Source organism: Homarus americanus, unplaced genomic scaffold (genome assembly GCF_018991925.1).
Source record: "Homarus americanus isolate GMGI-L3 unplaced genomic scaffold, GMGI_Hamer_2.0 scaffold32583, whole genome shotgun sequence".
NCBI lineage: Eukaryota > Metazoa > Arthropoda > Malacostraca > Decapoda > Nephropidae > Homarus > Homarus americanus.
The window spans coordinates 34,178,820-34,199,120 of record NW_024713129.1 but is presented as its reverse complement, the minus strand read 5'-3'; the positions used below and the strand labels follow the sequence as shown (position 1 = coordinate 34,199,120).

At 38.3% G+C, this 20,301-nt stretch overlaps 1 protein-coding gene across 7 annotated transcripts in view; it reads left to right on the top strand.

The window, feature by feature from the left end:
* Positions 1-20,301, top strand: part of LOC121869924 — a 127,796-nt gene that overhangs the window by 82,090 nt on the left and 25,405 nt on the right. For all 7 annotated transcript variants that reach the window (XM_042371514.1, XM_042371536.1, XM_042371544.1 and 4 more), the window contains 3 exons: positions 2,507-2,555; positions 3,569-3,956; positions 5,383-7,635. In XM_042371514.1, the coding sequence (XP_042227448.1) occupies positions 3,600-3,956; positions 5,383-7,635 (2,610 nt within the window). In that variant the 5' untranslated portion in view covers positions 2,507-2,555; positions 3,569-3,599. The remainder of the gene's footprint in view (positions 1-2,506; positions 2,556-3,568; positions 3,957-5,382; positions 7,636-20,301) is intronic.

Sequence of the window (20,301 nt, the reverse complement as noted above, 5' to 3'; positions counted from 1 at the left end):
CATGAAGTTAAGGGACTATTATTGAATTTGAAATTATTATAGATCGTTTATCAGTCTGAATAATGTTACGGGTGTCCCAAGGAGTTATTAGTTAGGCGGAAAATATGTCACGTAGGCCTAAGCTAACGCCTTGAGAGGAGACGCGACGCTGGCTGGTCCTCAGTCACGGGAGCATTCAGACAAACAAGACGTCCCTGCGCGTCTGTCACAGAAATAGTCACGTGGCCTACTGCGCTATTGCAGTATAACAAGTAAGTCTCATTCAATCTCAGACAGGGTTTAGATAGGGCAGTGATAAAGTAAACTAGAGCTAACAGTGAGTTCATTTCAGGGTTTCCGTCAGAACCCACTTGACCGGAGTTGACTGCGAGAGTGATGACCTCGAGAGATTGACTGCCGTTTGAGACTGCCGTTGATGATTGAGGGTGGCGATTGTCGCCATTGGACCGATCAGTGTAGGCCTGTCACTGTTTAGCGGGGTATCAAAGGATCTCTTGAGGGAATCTAGCCGTCTGGGTGCGCAGCTGACGACGGGATGATCGTTGGGTCAGCAGCTCTCCTCTACCTCGGCTCACAACACCACATGACTCGAGCAGCTTAGTGAAATCCTCTTGCTAACGGGAAGCTAAAGCTTCTCTCAACTGTACAAGGTCTGATTGGCTCACTCCCTTCCGCTGTATGGATGCACTGGGATTACACTGAGGCTATCTGAGTAAATTAATGGTCACACACTGAGACCATGAGTCTCGGACTCTAGGAGATACCTAGATGAACATTTTATCTCCCTTATTACGGGTGTATGTTGAGTTGGGTGGAGCATGGTTCACGAGTATTGGTGGACCCAGTAACATATTAATAATAGTGAATACATTTGGGGGTAGTTAATACCATTTCTCAGTTACTGATATTATCTTGACGTGTGTAGTTTAATATTTCTTAAATAATTTTGATAGTATTGTTTTTTGAATGTTTGTGTCATTAAGTGGAACCAGAGTGATACTGTGATTTGATTCTTTTAATGCATCTAATTTTTCTTCATAAATCCGATCTCAGGTATAACCTTTGTTCCCCAGAGTAGTGGTTAAGTTAGGTTAGGAAGTGTGCATCTGTTGGGGTGATATAATTTTGTTGAGTGCCCTTAAGGCCTATTCATTGTAGGGTATTTAATTTCTTATTTTTTATTACCATTTCCTCAGTGACTGATACTATTTTGTTGAAAGCCCTTAAGGCCTATTCATGGTAGAGTATTTAATTCCTTATTTTTTATTACCATTTCCTCAGTGACTGATATTATTTTGTTGAAAGCCCTTAAGGCCTATTCATGGTAGAGTATTTAATTTCTTAATTTTTAATACCATTTCCTAAGTGACTGATATTATTTTGGTGAAAGCCCTTAAGGCCTATTCATGGTAGAGTATTTAATTTCTTAATTTTTAATACCATTTCCTAAGTGACTGATATTATTTTGTGAAAGCCCTTAAGGCCTGTTTCATGTGTGCAAGCAACATTTCTTAATACTTCAAATTTATTGTTGCCTGTGTTTCTAATAATTTCTATGTCATTTATAACTTTTATTCCCCAGAGTAGTGTTTTAAGTTTAAGTTAAGAGGTGCGCATATTGGTGTACCATTATTTGATTGTGTTTGTAGTGTTGGAGGGAATATAAGTGTCTAAATTTTACGGGTGTGTCTTATCTATCCAGTCCCAGACGCTATCCTTCCACGGGTCACGGACACCATTTTGTTTAGTAGATTTATGTTCTGTGTTGGTTCGGGATTTTTCAAAGGGCGCCTTCCCACTGCCATTACTATCCTATAATCTTTTTAATAAACCCCAAGTCCAGTAAATTCCGACTGGTTATATATATATATATATATATATATATATATATATATATATATATATATATATATATATATATATATATATATATATATATATATATATATATATATATATATATATATATATATATATATATATATATATATATATATATATATATATATATATATATATATATATATATATATATATATATATATATATATATATATTGACTTATTTTGGTCAGTGGTTAACCATTATCCTCAAGTATTACTCAAACATAATTCCATCTTCACTCATGACGCTTGAAGTACATCTAGCAACTATCACATAAGTCGATCTCTGCTGATTTCTTCTTCTCTTGTGATTGGTTGATAATTTTGTGAACTGAGCGACGATTTGCCAACTAGCTCCTACACTGCCTTATACCTTCGTATTCATATATGAGAACTGAATTTACAGGGTAAACACTAGAGTTATGGACTGCTTACGGGACTATAATTAAATTTTGAGTATGAGAAATTTATGGGACTGTAAGGAGTCTGTAAGTTATGGTACTGTATCTCTGCTACTGTACATAACTGATGAGGTGTTTTGAGTGTGCTGTACTGTAACTGTGATTGAAAATAGCTATTATATTAAAAGTAATTTTTTTGGTTAATGTCTATGTTTGTTGCAGGTCTTGATGAGGATGTAACATGTAGCAGACTGCAACAACTTCCAAACTTGTGAGTAATTGATGCAGTTTTTCTTCCTGATTTTTAAAACAATGGCAATAGTTATTTCTTAGTACAGTACAATACAATATAGTAGGTTGCTTAATTTTCTTGGCTACTTTTTAAGTGACATATATACAGGGGGTCCCCGACTTACGAGCGCCCGCCAATATGAACGAGGTTAAATTTAAAATTTACAATATTTTATTTACCTGATGACTTATTTTTTACTTTCTTTTTCTGTATTTTGTCATTCAATTTCTAATTTTATCTTAAATTAAGTGATTTTAGATGTACGTATATAAGGACTTAAGCTATGGTATACAGGTAGTGGGATTTTTATACAGTGTTCTGTTAGCATGGTATGTGCATAGCATGTGTTCCGAGTTACGTTCAAATCTGACTGAAGAACGTCCTCAAGAACGGAACCCATTTGTAACCCCTTTAAAAAGTCCATAATTGTTTTATAAGTCACCAACCTTAGTTGTGTTGAGTACAGGTAATTAAATACAGTACTATACCTGTAAATTTATTGGCCACTCTTCACACAGAAAACCGAGTGTTTTTAGTGTCACTTGCTTTGGTTCCACAAGGAATACAACATTGTATTAGGAGGGTAACTTTGGCCATCATTAAACCTATGAGAAAATGTAAATGTAAACATTTAGATAAAGTACATCATTTAGTAGCTTTATAATGAGGTGTTGACACCCAAAGCCATACTGGATTATCAAGCATCAACTCTTATTGTTTTGTAATAGGCTTATATCTCCTAGATTTTGTGTTAATATTTTGTAATACAGAGAAATGATGTTAAGTTGTGATATTTTAGTGACTTTAGTTTTTATTAAGTTGTACTGTATGTGTTAGTGACTCACTTGTAGTTAAGTTGTTCTAAGTTGATAAATTAACAGTGGTTAAGTTGTAGTCAGTGACTTACAGGGAGCTAAGTTGTAATAGTTTAGTGGCTTATTTGTGGTTAAGTTGTTACCTGTTCGTGACTCACCTGTGGTTTGTGCATGCAGGTGGGTGAGGTGCCGAGCAGCGGAGGTCAAGATGGAGGGTCCAGACAGCCGGCCCCCCCAAATATCCCCTTCCCTCCCCCCACCAGCCATAGCAGCAGACTCCCAGCAGACCCCACCCTCACCTCCACTAGAGCCGTCGCCCACCTCCCCCATGCAGTCCCTCCCACACACCCCGCCACGCCATTCACCTCTGCCTCACACGCCCATTACGCCACACACGCCCTTACCCCACACCCCCCTCACTCCACACAGCCCCCTCACTCCCCTCACCTCCCAGAGCACTTTAGCATCAGAGGCCTCTATGGACTCTGGGGTGGCATCCGCACATTCACTGGATCTCTTACACAACAGTAACAACAGCTTGGAGACTCACGCACTCCGCAGGAGGGTAAGCATCTACCACTAGTGCAACCAGAACACTAGCACTACCTAGACTGCTTTTGATTTACCAATTCCCAAAGTTTAATGACTCTTTAGAGTTATTTTCACATCTGGATTGCCAATACTGTACTCAGCTGTACCTGTACCTTATAAAGCTGTTTCTACATATCAATTGCCAACACCTAAAGCATAATGACTGTATAAAGTTATGTTTGCTTTTTATTTGTCAGTTCACCCAAGCAACTTTGGTTTTTATGTTTGTATGTGCATGTCACACCATAACCCAAATTCATAGATACCTCTATTACCTTCAGATAGATTTATATTGACTTACATCACTGCCCAGCAACATATTTTTGGGTGATCATAATGTGTTATTTTTCTTGTATTTATTAAGTGTATCTTTCATGTATAATCTTGGAGTGTTTCTCAGTATAACTCCTGACAATATATTTCATGTAAATTATGAACTTAAGAGAGTATAAAATTAAATCTTATGTGAACTTAAGTTTTTATGTCTTGTGTGATCTGAGAGTGAATAGGTATACATCTTGGAAAATTATATTTTTTTAAGATAATTTAACCTTACCTTTGAGAAGGATGTGAACAGTCATCCTCTGGTATCACCATAGGAGAGACAGTACTAGTATCTGTACAGACTGTGCCACCTAAGCACTCATAAATATTATTTTCCCATTCTGAAACACACACTCAAGAAGCAGTTCATTGGTTAGCGAGGTTAAATTAATATTTGATCTTTCGTTATAATATGAGAGTGAACATGAAATCAAGCTGTATTTCCTCCATTGAATATCGTCATTCCTGGTACAGTATTGGGAGTTTGAAGTGACCTTCTTATGTACTGAAGACTGACTGCTGGCTTTGTAAGTGAGTGTGTTTCTATTCTGCACAAGCTGTATATGTATTTCCGTAAATAACTCATCCTTTTTCTCATTATCTAATTTCGTAGCACATGCAAATGATAACTTTTTCTCTTGTTTGATATCCAAACCACATGTAGATTTTCAATATTCAGTATATATATATATATATATATATATATATATATATATATATATATATATATATATATATATATATATATATATATATATATATATATATATATATATATATATATATATATATATATATATATATATATATATATATATATATATATATATATATATATATATATATATATATATATATATATATATATATATATATATATATATATATATATATATACATACATACACACAGAAGCGCTTATGTAATATTTTCGTTTTCCCACATGGGGGCCAGTTATCAAAGTTTCAAGGAAGATATTACATGTTTCACCCTGATCCAAATGCAGAAAAAGTGCTGTGAAATTGAATAATTGATTTATGAGGCCTTTAATACTAAGAAACTGTCCTTCATTGCAGGCTGGGAGCAGCGTGAGTAGTGGGACGAGTGAGGTGTGGTTGGGCTCCCTGGACGGTGATCCAGCTGGCCTGGAGGTCCTGCCAGAGCTGTGGCCTCACTCTGAGAGCCCCACAGCACTAGCACATAGTCCATCCCCCTCACACCACAGCCCCTCCTCTCCGCGTCACAGCCCAACTCCGAGTCACCACAGTCCTACGATCTCCTGTCACAGCCCGTTACCTACCCACCAGAGCCCCACCATCCAGCATCATCTCCTCCCACCCCAAGAAATAGACGTCAGTGGGCCTGCTGTGCCCGTTGTAGGTCAGGACTGCGAGTGGCATCCCTCATCCCCAAGAGACAACCCCAAGGAAGCTTTTTCATCTGTGATACCACTTCACCCTAGTGCCCTAAGTCCTCACACAGGCCCACTGAGGCCAGGAGTTGAACAAGCTGGAGAGAACAGGCAAAATTGTGTAATAACTGTGAACTCAGCTCCTAGTAATGGTAAATTGCAAAGTGAACGAGTTTTTGCAGAATTTTGTGCAAGTGATGAGGCATTTTATGATAAAAGGTTTTATATAAAAGACTCTCAAGCATTGTTAAAAGAGAATTATAATTTAAATGGTATGTTAAGGAAAACTAAAGAAGCAAACAATCTAACAGCTACAGGTAACAATGATGTGGAATGCATGGCTAGGGAAGGCTGTGTGTGGATTGACAAGTTTGCTTCGTTATTTGTGAAACAGGTCATAGAGGAGGCTCTCACAGTGAGTTCCTCCATCGGTTGGTCTATTAAGTGTTCAGGCCAGTGTCAGCGTGAGCAGTGTCGGGAAGAATATCAAAGAAAAGAGAGCAGTTGGTGGACTGTGGGGGGAGGCAAAGGTAATCGTAAATCCAGCATCCCTCTTTTGGGACTGTCTTGTGGAAGCCCTGGTTTGTGCTGGACCCCAGAGCTGCCCTACAGTCCTTCACACAGACCGCACTCCAGATCTTCTTTGGGCTCTAGCCTTTCCTTCTCCCATGACTCGCTGGTAAGTTCCGGCCCTCGCATGGATGACTCTCACCTCATCACCGGCGCTGTGTCACACGATGCCTTGCTCTTTCCTACTTCCAAAACCTCCCACAGTGATGTAAGTGACATTTATAATGTGCCACTGGATGGAGATATCTATGCAGTGCCAGTAGATGTAGTAAAGCCTAAGGAGGGGCAAATATTACACCCAAAGGCCATTATGCATCAGCCCAAAAAAAGACATCATAGGAGGCATGCTAAGAACAGTGCCAGTGCCAGTGTGTTAAATGATAGCAGTTCAAAAAAAGTAAGTACTTCAGAACATGTTAGTGGCAGCAGACAGTTCAAAGAAAGTAGTGTAACCAGAAGCAGACAGCATTCTGGCCAGTCAGTCGCGTCTGTCAGCGGCGACTTGTTGCGAGTCAGTAAGCGTCATAGTGTGCCCAGTAACATTGGTTGTGCTCTGAGCATGACTCCTAAACATGGTGCAAGTAAAGAAAATCACGAGCCTATACACATGACTCTGGAAGAGGTCAGAAAATCTTTCCATGAGTCAGATGATACAATAAACTGTAGTAAGGCTAATAGGGTTCAGCAGAGTAATAAAGGTGTTCACGAACAGTCTAAAATATGCAGAATAATTCCGTTTACATCAATGAAGTCGTGTAAAAGAAAAGATAGTTCAGAAAATCGTCTTGAGGATAACCGAAAGAAAGGCAGAAGTATATCTAGTAACATTCGTAACACTCTAATTACCATATTTGGCCTCAAGAAAGGAACTAAATCCAGTGGCACAAGATTGAAAAGTGGGAGCTGTGTGGATGCTGCAACTCAGGGATTTTCAGAAATTGCAGGCAACGGGACCACAACCCTTGTCTGCTCCCCCGCCTCAGGTCCGCAACCCAACCATACAGCCAACCAAGCAACAACCACCATCACCAGAAACAATCACAATCAGCAAAACCACCACAGCAACCACCGCCACTCTAATGGCATCAATACCGGCTTATTATCATGCCTAGGCAATCTTAGGACAGAAACAGATGACCAACCAGCAACCATAGCTAACGTGCCACAGCAAAATCATGCTCCATCACGCTCTCCAGCCATTGTAACAAACAGAGCATTACCTCCCCTACCTTTGCCTGCTGCTGGGGAGGACGACACCTCCGCCAAGAATACCCAGACTGAGGTCGGAGGAGATCGCAGGGAGGAGGAGGGCTGCGATTTTGCATCAATAATAGAAAAAGTGAAAGATGTAAGTTAAGACCAGTTGCTGTTCTGTTGAATCATGAGTTATTAATGTCTTCCTCTCATTAAAGTATTATATAATTTTCCTTTATAAAAGTATAACAAAGGCATTGTTATAGTCAGAATGTTTATGTGAGTGTGTAACAGCCTTAGTGGTTATGGCTGCTAGTACAGTACAGTGGTCCCTCGGTTAACGAGCACAATTCGTTCTAGAAGGTTGCCATTTAACCGAAAACTCTTTAACTGAAACCATTGTTTCAATGGGTTTTTGGGTAATTGGTTCCAGCTCACCAAAAATTGCCTAAAATCAACAAAAAAGGTAGTAAAGTACACTCACTTTGAGGTATGTATGTAGAAGACTCCTGGATGATGATGATGATGATGATGGGAATTAGAATGGGGGTGGAGGAGAAGGGAGAAGAGAAGGCATTGGGGTGGAAGAGAAGTCACCCCATGGCACCATTTCACCCATAAAATTTTAGTTCTCTTGGTGTAATTCAAGATTATTTTCTTTAAATCAACACTGCTTTGCATTATATATTGTCAATATGTAAAATAAATTTCAAAATGACCAATAATTTGCTTGGAAACACAGAAAAAAGCATCTAGTTGAAGAGAGTCTCAAGCAAGATGTTACCTCCACTGAAAAGACACAGCGACTGATGCCTGTATGGTGTGTTGACAGGCTGTATGGCGCGCAAAAAACTAGCTTCCTATACTTCAATTATGTTCAATAATTGTTGAAATGACTAAAAAATTTAATATAAAACTTTTAAAATTATTGAATAGTATAAATTTCTTGATATTTACTAAAATAGTAAGGAATTTAAGCCCTAGAACCGATTACTGTATTGGCGGACTAATACTACAGCTGGTGGACCGCCAAATGCAAGCGAAAACATGTTGAGGTCGGCTCGTAAAAATCTCGTTAATCGAGGGATTGCTCGTTAACCGAAGTTAAGAATCTTATGGAAGGTAACTCGTTAACCGAAGTCTCGTTAACCGAGGCGCTCGTTAACCGAGGGATCACTGTACTGTACTTGATCACTAGTCCTTTTGAAGGCACTGTAAGTGGCAGGGAGCTTTTTTGAATCACAGTTGAATGTTTTTGCTTTGTTTTATGTAGCAACTTATTATATTCACTTCTGGTTATATGGAGCTGTAGCTAAGAGCCCACGTAAGAGAGCAACTTTTTTATGCTCTCAGAATAATGGTTTGTCAGTGTCTATCTCCGAGTGTTGCTGTGGGTGCCGATTAGAAACAATATTGAGGTCAGCAAGACTTTTCGACCCTGCTCAGAGTGGGGTTGTCAAGTCTGGAAATACTAAACAATCAGAGGAATACAATAAGTAAAATAAAATACAATGAGGAATCTTTATATCTATAGGGGTCTTTGTTATTTAAATATTGTGGTGCTCTGCATATGCACATACAGTAATAGCATTAAGACATCAAAAATATTTTCTAGTTCTCCCATATTAAGTCTCTGGGTTAGAGTTTTATAGCTTGAAGACACATTTAGTGCTGATTGGATGTAATTCATAGTACTTTTTTAATAGAAATGGCCACTTTGTTGACTCCTCCAGTAAAATAATTCAGCTCCCATTGGGGTGACACTTCCCATGACCATCTTGTTCTCATTCCTAGTTATAGAACTGGGTTTTCTTGCAAGCTCTCTGTGGATAGTTTTTGTCACCACACCTCTGTACACACTGCCTCACTCTTACCCCCTGCATGTACAATGTTTAATTTTGTTATTCCCAATCCTGACTGTCTTCTGCTACGTAGCACTAAAGTTCTTAAAAATTCTCTTTCACACAAATTCAATACATCTAAAAAAATATACTTATCCAAATACAGTATAGTACAGCACACTTTCAACCTGCCCTTCTACTTTACATTCATTCTCACACTCAAACACTTCCCTTTACTTACTCTTTCCATATACAGTACTTTCTTTTCTCAAGTTCTTACCTCTTTAATTTATAATTTTTTTTACTCATTGGCCACATCACTGACACTGTCATTTCCTTTCTGATTTCTTCAGTTACTTATGCCAGTTACTCTTCAGATTTTGTAACCACTTTATCTTAAAATCTATATGATTTGCTTGCCCCTACCAACTAATCTTACAAAACAATAAGACCCTTGTCGTTGACGCGATGAGTATAATTCAGTCAAAACCTGTTGAATGCAATTCGCATATAACAACTGCCGGTACATCAGGACACACAGTTTGAATAATATGATCAATATACAGTATATAATTACACTTATTAAAGTTATTTAGATTTCTCAGAGGATTCAACAGTTCACAATCACACTCACGTTTTTGGGTCTAGGGTTAGACCAACGAGAACAAATATAATGTCCTGCAGGAAGATGTTGGCTGACGAGAATCAAAGATGTTGCCTCTACAGTAGAAGGCGATAATCTGCCCCTCAGGCAGTCACACAGCTGCTACCAGCTCCATCTCGCTTAGTAAGCTATTCTGAGTTGTAAACAGTCTCTTCACTTAACATGTGGCCGGCGCGCACAATTGTGCGTGGCGATAACAGGATTAATGAATGGTGCATGATATAATTATATATTCAGTGCTCAGAATGTATTTAGGAATAATAGAGTGACAACTACCTGTGTTGGTCATCATTGGTGAATTAGTGAGGTCTAAAAGTGTCACATTAAACTAATTTGAGATTATGAGCTGTGGAATAATTCTGTACCGTACATGATAGTGTACTATGTGGATTTGTTCAGGATATGAAGAAGTACCGGTATTTGTGGTTATGTCTCTTTGTGGTTGTAACCTTTTCTTGACTTTTTCCACACTTGTCTTGCAATTTTCCTCCCTATTATTTTATCCCTTAGAGGTTTCTATATGCCTTAATCCATTCCACACTAAGTGGGAGAGGAGTAAATAATAGTTAAATGGGTAACATCCAGTACATTTGGGTTCCTTACCAAAGAAGAGTTATGCCAAACATACTAGTGCAGTTATCCCTTGATAATTGTCTTTTGCCATAACTTGCCACAATAGGGACGAACACGATATACAATTTAGAACTTATTCAAGATGCTGTTGGGTTATCTTTACATATACACAATACTGCATTTAACTGATATTGGTTTCCATTTGTTTCACAGAACATTTTCATTTCTAAGACACAGGTGAACAGCATTTCCAAGTTTCCTTCCACTATGTAGCAATGGGAAATAAGAGTCGGTTCTTGCTACTTAAAACAGCTAGAATAAGGACTTCTTTATAATTAACAAATGCATGAGACATATTATATTAGTAAGACCTCCCTCAGTCGGACTATATGGGGCTCAATGCTGTCTGCCTTATCTAGAATCCTGGCTTATGCATAACCTCTCTGCCGGGTGCATTCAATTATCATTTTGCTGAAAAATCCCTTAAAAAAAATTATAGCAGATGAATCTTGAGCGGAGGACATTGGGGGCCTGCTTACTCTTACAATACCTATATTCAGTGCTGGATTTAGACCTGTGGAGGCCCATGGGCAGCCTCTTTGTGGAGGCCCCCCTCATTATAACTACCCAAGAGGGTGGGGTGGCGAGTGAAGCGAGCCTAAACATTTGGGAGTTCTGGGGGACGCTGTAAGCCCCCGGGAAAATTTTGAAATTTGAATCACTTCTTTGGAGAATTTTGAAGCCATATGCAGTTATATTGAGAAAATTAAAACATTGAGAAATTTTTAATTAACTGTATATTTATTGATAGTGTACAAATTCCCAACACACACACACACACAAAAGTGAGACATGACTGGAGTCATTCATGTGGTTTCAAGTCGACCAGCCCAGATATAGCTACTACTGCACATGTCAAAAATTTTCAAGAGACTTCACAGAAAATAATATATTATTAGTTATTACAGAGAGATGATTCTTTGCATTTTTAATCAGATAAACCTCTACTCAAATAATGTTTCTGTCCAAGAATGCATGTATAGGCTTCTTTAAGTCCATAATGATTTTCAGCTGCAACTTTGGCTTGTAGACCATTGTACCTCCCACTCATAGATGTTGCATTATCTTAAGATTGCCCACGACAATTTTGAATGTCAATGTCATTGTCTGCAAGAAACTTCATCAAACCTTCAAACATTTCTTGAGCCTTGTGTCCTTGATTTGGCAAGAATTTCACAAATCTCTCAACAGGTGTGTCATGCTCCATGTATCTGATTATCAGAGTTAGTTCATCAATATGGCCTTAATCAGGGGTGGAATCTAGAGAAATTGAGTAATATTTTGAGAGCTTTATACGTAAGATAATTTCGTTCAGTACTTCATTGCCCATTAGTCTGACAATTTCTTCACAGATGGTTGAAGACAAATAGTTTGCATGACCAGTGCCACGATTAGCATGATTCTGGATGTGTTGCCTGAGGAAATCATCATACTCGGCCAAAAGCTCTAGTACAGTGACCCCTCGTTTAACGAACACCTCGGTTAACGTAATTTCGATTAACGAACTGCCTTCCATAAGGATCTTCAATTCGGTTAACGAAAAAAAATTCGCTTAACGAACTTCTTACGAACCGACCTCAACATGTTTTCGCTTGCACTGACCGGGCAACCAGCTTTAGTATCAGTCCGCCAATACATTAATCGGTTCTAGGGCTTAAATTCCTTACTATTTTTGTAAATATCAAGAAGTTTATACTATTCAATAATTTTAAAAGTTTAATATTCAATTTTTTAGTCATTTTAACAATTATTGAACGAAATTGAAGGTAAAGTGACTAGTTTAATGCGCGGCATCCAGCCTCTTAACACAGCAAACAGGCGTCAGTCTCTCTCTGTTTTCACTGGAGGTAACATCTTGCTTGAGACTCTCTTCAACTAAATGCTTTTTTTCTGTGTTTCCAAGCAAATTATTGGTCATTTTGAAATATATTTTATATATTGACAATATATAATGCAGTGCAGCATTGATTTAAAGAAAATAATCTTGAATTAAACCAGAGAGCTAAAATTTTATGGGTGAAATGGCACCATGGGGTGACTTCTCTTCCACCCCAATGCCTTCTCTTCTTCCTTCTCCTCCACCCCCATTCTAAATCCCATCATCATCATCATCCAGGAGCCTTCTACATACACACCTCAAAGTAAGTGAACTTTTCTACCATTTTTGTTGAATTTAGGAAATTTTCGGTGAGCTGGAACCAATTACCCAAAAACCCATTGAAACAATGGTTTCGGTTAACGAACGTTTCGGTTAACGAACGACCTTCTGGAACGGATTGAGTTCGTTAACCGAGGGGCCACTGTAATCCCAAGTAATTTCCATTATGAGGAGATCCAAGTATTTCATCATCTCCACGAAGAGCTAGCCCTCTTTCACATATAAATTTAAGCACGCTGATCATTCGCTTTAGAAGACTTCACCAATACTGCTCAATTTGACCCACTTGCGTAGTTAGTTTAGAATCTATACCTCCAGCTCCCTTTGCACGACTTGCTGCTGACAAAACTGCTTAAATGTGGTCCTTTGATTGCTCATGGACAACAAGCCTTTAGCATGCTTCCAGTCGCAGAACCCATCTGATGTGAATTGAGATCTTGAAACACCCATTAGCTTGCAAAAGAAGCAGTAGACCCGCCCATTTGCGGGGGAGAAACAAAGCCAAGAACGCTTTACAACTTCCCCATTTCGATTCCTTCGCTCAAACATGGCTGGTGTGCATTTGCGACTGACATTGTTTGCATCTTTTTGTACTGCTGATTTTGCATCCAAAAATTTAGCATCACTGTGGTGGAGACTCTCAGAACCGTTCGCAGCCCAATAATCAATAAATTGTTTTGTCAAATGTTCTGACCATAATTTGTGTAGTTGCCATTTGCACTTCAGGAGGCACATGCTTTGATTCAATTTCAATCTCCTCGGCAGTCTGGTCATTTCCCCCTGTGGATAGGCTAGAGCTGCCATATAAAGAGGAAGCTGATGCATCACATGCAGGTACTTGTTCTGGTTGCCTTGAAGATGAGCTTGCAGAAGCACTGACTAGATGTTCTGAAGCTGATGGACGAGTGAAGAATTCAGTCACTCGACGTGTTTTTGTAAATTCTTTAGTTTCTCTCTCAGCACGTTCTTTAGATTTCTTTCTCTTTGCAGCACCACTTTCGAAACGTCGTACACCTTTGTGTCTGTCCATTCCACTCATTTCTGCAACAATAATTTTCTGTCAACAAAGACGGACACCTAATTTTTCGCTATAATTAAAAACGTAACACAAATTGGCCGTTTGCTTTTTGCTACTTTATGGAGAGGTTAATTGATTACTTAACTCCCTGGAACATTTGGACGCCAGCATATTTTTAAAACTTGGAATTTTGGGTAAGATTATGACCTCTCCCTCTGACTTCTCCCAGTCCCACCCCTAAAACTCACCATCGGTTCGCCTCCTTTTCACCATTGATTATACTGTGTTATACAGTGGCCCCTCGGTTAACGAACTCAATCCGTTCCAGAAGGTCGTTCGTTAACCGAAACGTTCGTTAACCGAAACCATTGTTTCAATGGGTTTTTGGGTAATTGGTTCCAGCTCACCGAAAATTTCCTAAATTCAACAAAAATGGTAGAAAAGTTCACTTACTTTGAGGTGTGTATGTAGAAGGCTCCTGGATGATGATGATGATGATGGGATTTAGAATGGGGTGGAGGAGAAGGAAGAAGAGAAGGCATTGGGGTGGAAGAGAAGTCACCCCATGGTGCCATTTCACCCATAAAATTTTAGCTCTCTGGTTTAATTCAAGATTATTTTCTTTAAATCAACGCTGCACTGCATTATATATTGTCAATATATAAAATATATTTCAAAATGACCAATAATTTGCTTGGAAACACAGAAAAAAAGCGTTTAGTTGAAGAGAGTCTCAAGCAAGATGTTACCTCCAGTGAAAACAGAGAGAGACTGACGCCTGTTTGCTGTGTTAAGAGGCTGGATGCCGCGCATTAAACTAGTCACTTTACCTTCAATTTTGTTCAATAATTGTTAAAATGACTAAAAAATTGAATATTAAACTTTTAAAATTATTGAATAGTATAAACTTCTTGATATTTACAAAAATAGTAAGGAATTTAAGCCCTAGAACCGATTAATGTATTGGCGGACTGATACTAAAGCTGGTTGCCCGGTCAGTGCAAGCGAAAACATGTTGAGGTCGGTTCGTAAGAAGTTCGTTAAGCGAATTTTTTTTCGTTAACCGAATTGAAGATCCTTATGGAAGGCAGTTCGTTAATCGAAATTACGTTAACCGAGGTGTTCGTTAAACGAGGGGTCACTGTATTGTATATACTGATCCTGGAACTGACAGAAACCGTCATTGACATAGTTAATGTACTCAAAATGCATAAAAATAACTCAACTTACTTGCAGCCAATCGACCTGTAGTATCTTAAAGCACAATTATATATGTGAACGTATATTCTAAGAGCACACCCACCCACACTCAAGCACAAGCATCAAATGACTCTCTCTCACTCGCACTCTCACTGTACATTTGCAAGACATGTTCTAGGAAATGACAACTGACAAGATCATTCATCACTGAGCGGCGACGACTTCACTCAACAAGCACACATGACAATTCTCTCTCTCATTTTACATCTGCAAGACATGTTTATGTCTACTCGTGGGAAGTTCACGAATCATGGGCGATGCAAGTCTCCTCTTTAATCGACAGACACATGACAACCGATGTGCAGATACTACACGACCCAACCCCCTCCGACCGACTGTCAACAAACACAGCGCCCTGATGGCATTCGTAATGGAAGTGATAATGAAAAAAATATTTTATTTGTTTTGTTTTTTTAATCTCAATTTCGTTATTCCATATAGTTCATTTTTAATCAATATATGTTTGTGGAATTCTAAATATATTATTAGCAACACAAATAATAGGAAAACCAGGTATTCATGAATTTCAAGGAGTAGCTAGCCTAATTTCTATCATGCTTCTTGCTGAACATAGTTTTACGTGATGGAATAGATAAACATGAATTTTAAAGAATGAAAATATAAATGATCCAAATGAATAAACAAATAAATAAAATATTGTAATGTGTGGAGGCCCCTGGGCAGCTGCCCACTCCTGAATTCGGACCTGCCTATATTCACACTTATATTTAATAATACAGTAAAACCTCGATTAACCGACCATATATGGGGGGAAGGGGCCGACGGATAACACTGGTCAACAGCCAAAATGGTTCACATATGAGATCATGCTCACACAACTAATTTCATATTGCTGAATTCGAATCTGATATTTGTTTTGTTCTATCAGACCAGGTTTTATAAAAAAATCAATAGGTACAAATATTTAATATTCCATCACGTGTCGTGCAAAAGATGAGATTATCTCATGTGACTGTGCTTTCATGACTAATTTCATATTAATGAATATTAATTGGATGTTTCATTCTACCATCAGACCTACTTTCTTAAAGAATAAAAAAAATAGTAAATATAGTAACATTATCGCATCATGCAAGATACAATTTTAAACCTATCACAGATAAGCTCATAAAAAATTGTACCAAAAAACATAAGTTCAAATCCTTTATAATGACAAAATATGAAGTTCTAAAAGTGCTTCTGAACTTTACTCTTTCTCTTGTACAGCTTGCTCTCTCCATCTTCTAGCAGGTTACGCTGCTTTAGTCGGGATCCCAAAACTTCAGCCTTTTCTTTTGACAAGTTTAGGTTTAGGTTTAGGTTTAGTACATAAAGTCTACGGAAATAAAACATACATTTTCAAAGTACCTTTCCCTAACCGACCTCATTTAAGTCCCTCTATTCATTTTTGTTCATTTGCCTTTCATATTTCAATAGAATTTGCTTTAAAACATTAACCACTTTAGTAAATAAATATGAACCAGCACAGAAACCGTGAATAAAAAATGGAAAAGTCAAAGAACATATGTCATCACAAAAATTGTGACCAAGTCCCAGGTTGCTGATCTGACTTTCTGCCTCATTTACACACAATTGCAGGGTCTCAATTGTTTCTCTTACTATTGACAACACAACGAATATACAGGTACATTGTTTCTCACTCTTGATTTTTTTTTTTTCATTTCTTTATGGTTCTTTATTACCATTATTATTATTATTAGCATTATCATTACATTACCCCCCCCAGGCCCCGATGTGGGTCAGTGACCTGTGTCCGGGTGGGCTAATCCCCGTTTTTTTTTTTAAGGGGTTCGGGATTGACGGTTAATCCGAAAGTCGGTTAATCGAGGGTCGGTTAATTGAGGTTTTACTGTACTTTACATTTCATTACACTTACTGTATATCTAGTATGCACTTTAATTTGTATGACGTAAAAAAAAAAAGTACTCTACTTCAGACCAAACTCCTCACAGGTAACATTCACAGACTCCAGCATCAATTCTGTCTCATATCTTCAGTTTCTCTTCAATTGGTAGAGTTCTGAGCACCATTCCTTTTCTCCCAATGATCTTCACTGGTGTTTTGCCCTTACTTGCTTTAGAGGCCATACTAATACAGTAGGGAAACACTAAATACAAAGAAAAACAGAGTGCGCAGTGGATTGATTTATGATATTTAGGCTCAAAGTCAAGTACTGGAGCCAATAGGCCAATCTGCGCTCTACAGTATGACAATTAGGGGATATCCCTTATATAAAAACAACCACATCCAATTAAGAGTATGAAGTGGAGCAGTGGCCACAACAACAAACTTGTGGGAACTGCTGCCCCACACAACCCCCATAATCCAGAGCTCATCTGACTTATGGGGGTTTCTGACTTACAGAAATCTGACTAAAAGAGTCTTATTGTACAGTCCCCCAAAATTATCGTTAGCCATGGGGTCAATGTGATTCTGGGCTTTCCGAGCAATGTTACTCGACCTGTTTTTGAACAGTTGGTAGTTCTACATCTGCGACCTTTGAGCATGAATGAGTATATACGTTTTTGAATGATGTGAATCCTTCTAGTGTTCAGATGATAATATATTACGTGAATTGGAGTGGATGTCGTAAATGGATACCAACGCCATACAAGTCATCAATGGGATCTTACATCAAATGGAGCGAGAAATTATCGAGGAGATATTGCAAGATGTGAAAGGTCCTGTTATTGGCCTTCACAATGAGGGTATATTTAATACTCTACTGATATAGGATGGTGAACTGGGGTGAGCAAGCCCACAGTATCACAATGGGTTAGGTGCCATGAAACAACTGGTGCCACACTGAAACTTAAAATCACAAATGTCTTACTAGGGGGGGGGGGGGTTCTGTTGCCTGCAAGTCCCTTGATTTCAAACCTTATTTCGGTGTTAAACCAATGCAGTTTACACATCGGTAAAATGGCAGATCCCATGTAGACTGATATATTGTATATTCTGTAGCTGTTCAGTCTAATATCAAGTACTATTTGCTTTGTCACTTTTCTTAAATCAGACATATCGTGAACAACATGTGTAAGCTTATTGTGAAACTCGTTATGAATGGAACTCCGTTAGTACAACTTCGTAATGATGAAATGTCCGTTTTGAGGTCTGTCTCATTCTCAGTCATGTGTATTTCAGTGTTATTGTAATCGTCAGTCAGTGGCTTGTTGTTTACATATGCCTTGCTTCTACCCAGCACGATACATACATTAATATAACTTAATGGATTTCTTGTTATATTGAAGTATCCAGTATGCCATACAAGACAACTCCCTCCCCCATTTCTAGCAGTTGCTGATATGGTGAGCAGGCGTACCAAAGTATGTTGATGCACTGGAGATCGTATCAAAGTATTTTGTTTAGCGTTTCAAATTGTAGCGACAAAATCTGACAATACATTTTAGGGGATTGTACATAAGTTACATTAGTTAGAATTAATGCTGACAACTGAATGATGAGTGTTTTGCTTTTGATTCCAGCCACCCTGCATCAGTAACAGGAAATGACTTGTGAAAGTGAAAAATATAAATTGTCCAGAAAATCCAGTCAAACATGATAGCTCATAATTTTCTTATAGAGTAGAAGATTGTCACTTCAAAGTGGCTGTGTAGCACCTTACATTTCTGCATATAATCGGTAATAGTTTTTATCACTACAATTAATCTCTGCACATGTCCTCCTGTCTCCTTTCATATGAGTACAATATCACATGTGTCATCAGCCTGACCTGGTAGCTATTGTAGGATGGCCAGAAACAAAAGCAAATTAGACTCCCATTACTTGCTGTTACCTAATCCATATACTGTAACTGCTACAACAGATATGTTCTACTTTGTTTAACCTTGCCACAACATGGCCTCAAGACATCAATATACAGTTGCTTCCCGACTTACGACGGGGTTAGGGACCCAAATCCAGGTCGTAAGTCGAAAATGCTTAAATAATACATAGAAAATGTAAAATGGGTGTCTCTTTTTCTTCTCAGCACCACAAAACTCTCACTTTTAAGCTTGCCTGCCCTTTTAAAGTGAATTACAAACGAAAATTTTGTCAGTACACAGGGCAATCACTGATGTTGGGACTCGAAAATACGTAATTTGACAAAATTTTGGTACGACCGAGACGGTCGTATGTCCGGGTGGTCATAAGTCGAGTAGGTCGTAAGTCGGGGAGTAGCTGTAGTTTATCCCTGTGGCTTCACACAACCAGAATTACCCATTTGCAGCATGTCCGTCCCCATATACTGCTCTACACCATGCTTTCCAGTCATACATGCCCAGTGCTACTTCCTGCTTCTCATCCATAGCTCCCTTAAACTCTTTATGGTCTATATTTACATGTTTTTTATCTCAATTCAAGGAAAGTGGTACAGCTGCACCCAGTTCTATTCACATACTCTTCATATTTCTTGTACATTAGTGTTCCTTTCCACTCCAGTGGGTGGGAACAGAAGGTGTTGATAACTTGCATTCAATTCTGTAAACAAAGAACAGTGGATTTTAATAAAATGAGGTATGCACAGTAGATATATGAAGCAAGATCTATGATGTGCTCAATCGGTATTTTCTGTTGTCATCGTCATCCTGAGTTATGCCCTCTTTGAATTCGCTGCAATGGCAAACTTGGCCACATTTTCTGGCAGACACTTGCTACTTTTAATTTTTTTTTTAAATTAATGTGATAATGAAACTGAGCGTCACATATTTATTCGATATGTTTATAGTTGCACATGCTATGATATTCTTATTTGTTGACCTTTGAGTAATAAACATACATTGTGCTGAGACGGAATCTCAGCTGTGGAAGTAACATACATACGGTAGATAAATATTGGGGAAAATGAAAAAAAGCATGAAGATATATCAGCCCTTAAAACCTGTTAAGTTGGTGACATAGACTATTGTGAGGCTGTAGTGTGAGTGTCTGACCTGAACCACAAAATCATTATTTTGTCGAACTTTCCTCACAGATATTTTGAGGAATGTATTTCATGGGAATAGTTCCCTAGTGTCTCCCTCCCAGCAGTCTCTCTCTGGTTTTCTTGCAACCTTAATGTTATCTCTGTGTAACCACTCTCAGTCTTGTTTCTACAGGGTGCGCCATAAACACCAGATGCCTTTTTTTAATTTAAAAACTAGCCTATCCACTAATCGCCTGCAAAGTGCTGTATTAAAATAATAATGCTTGAAATTAATTCTCCATGGACTTGGGAAAATATA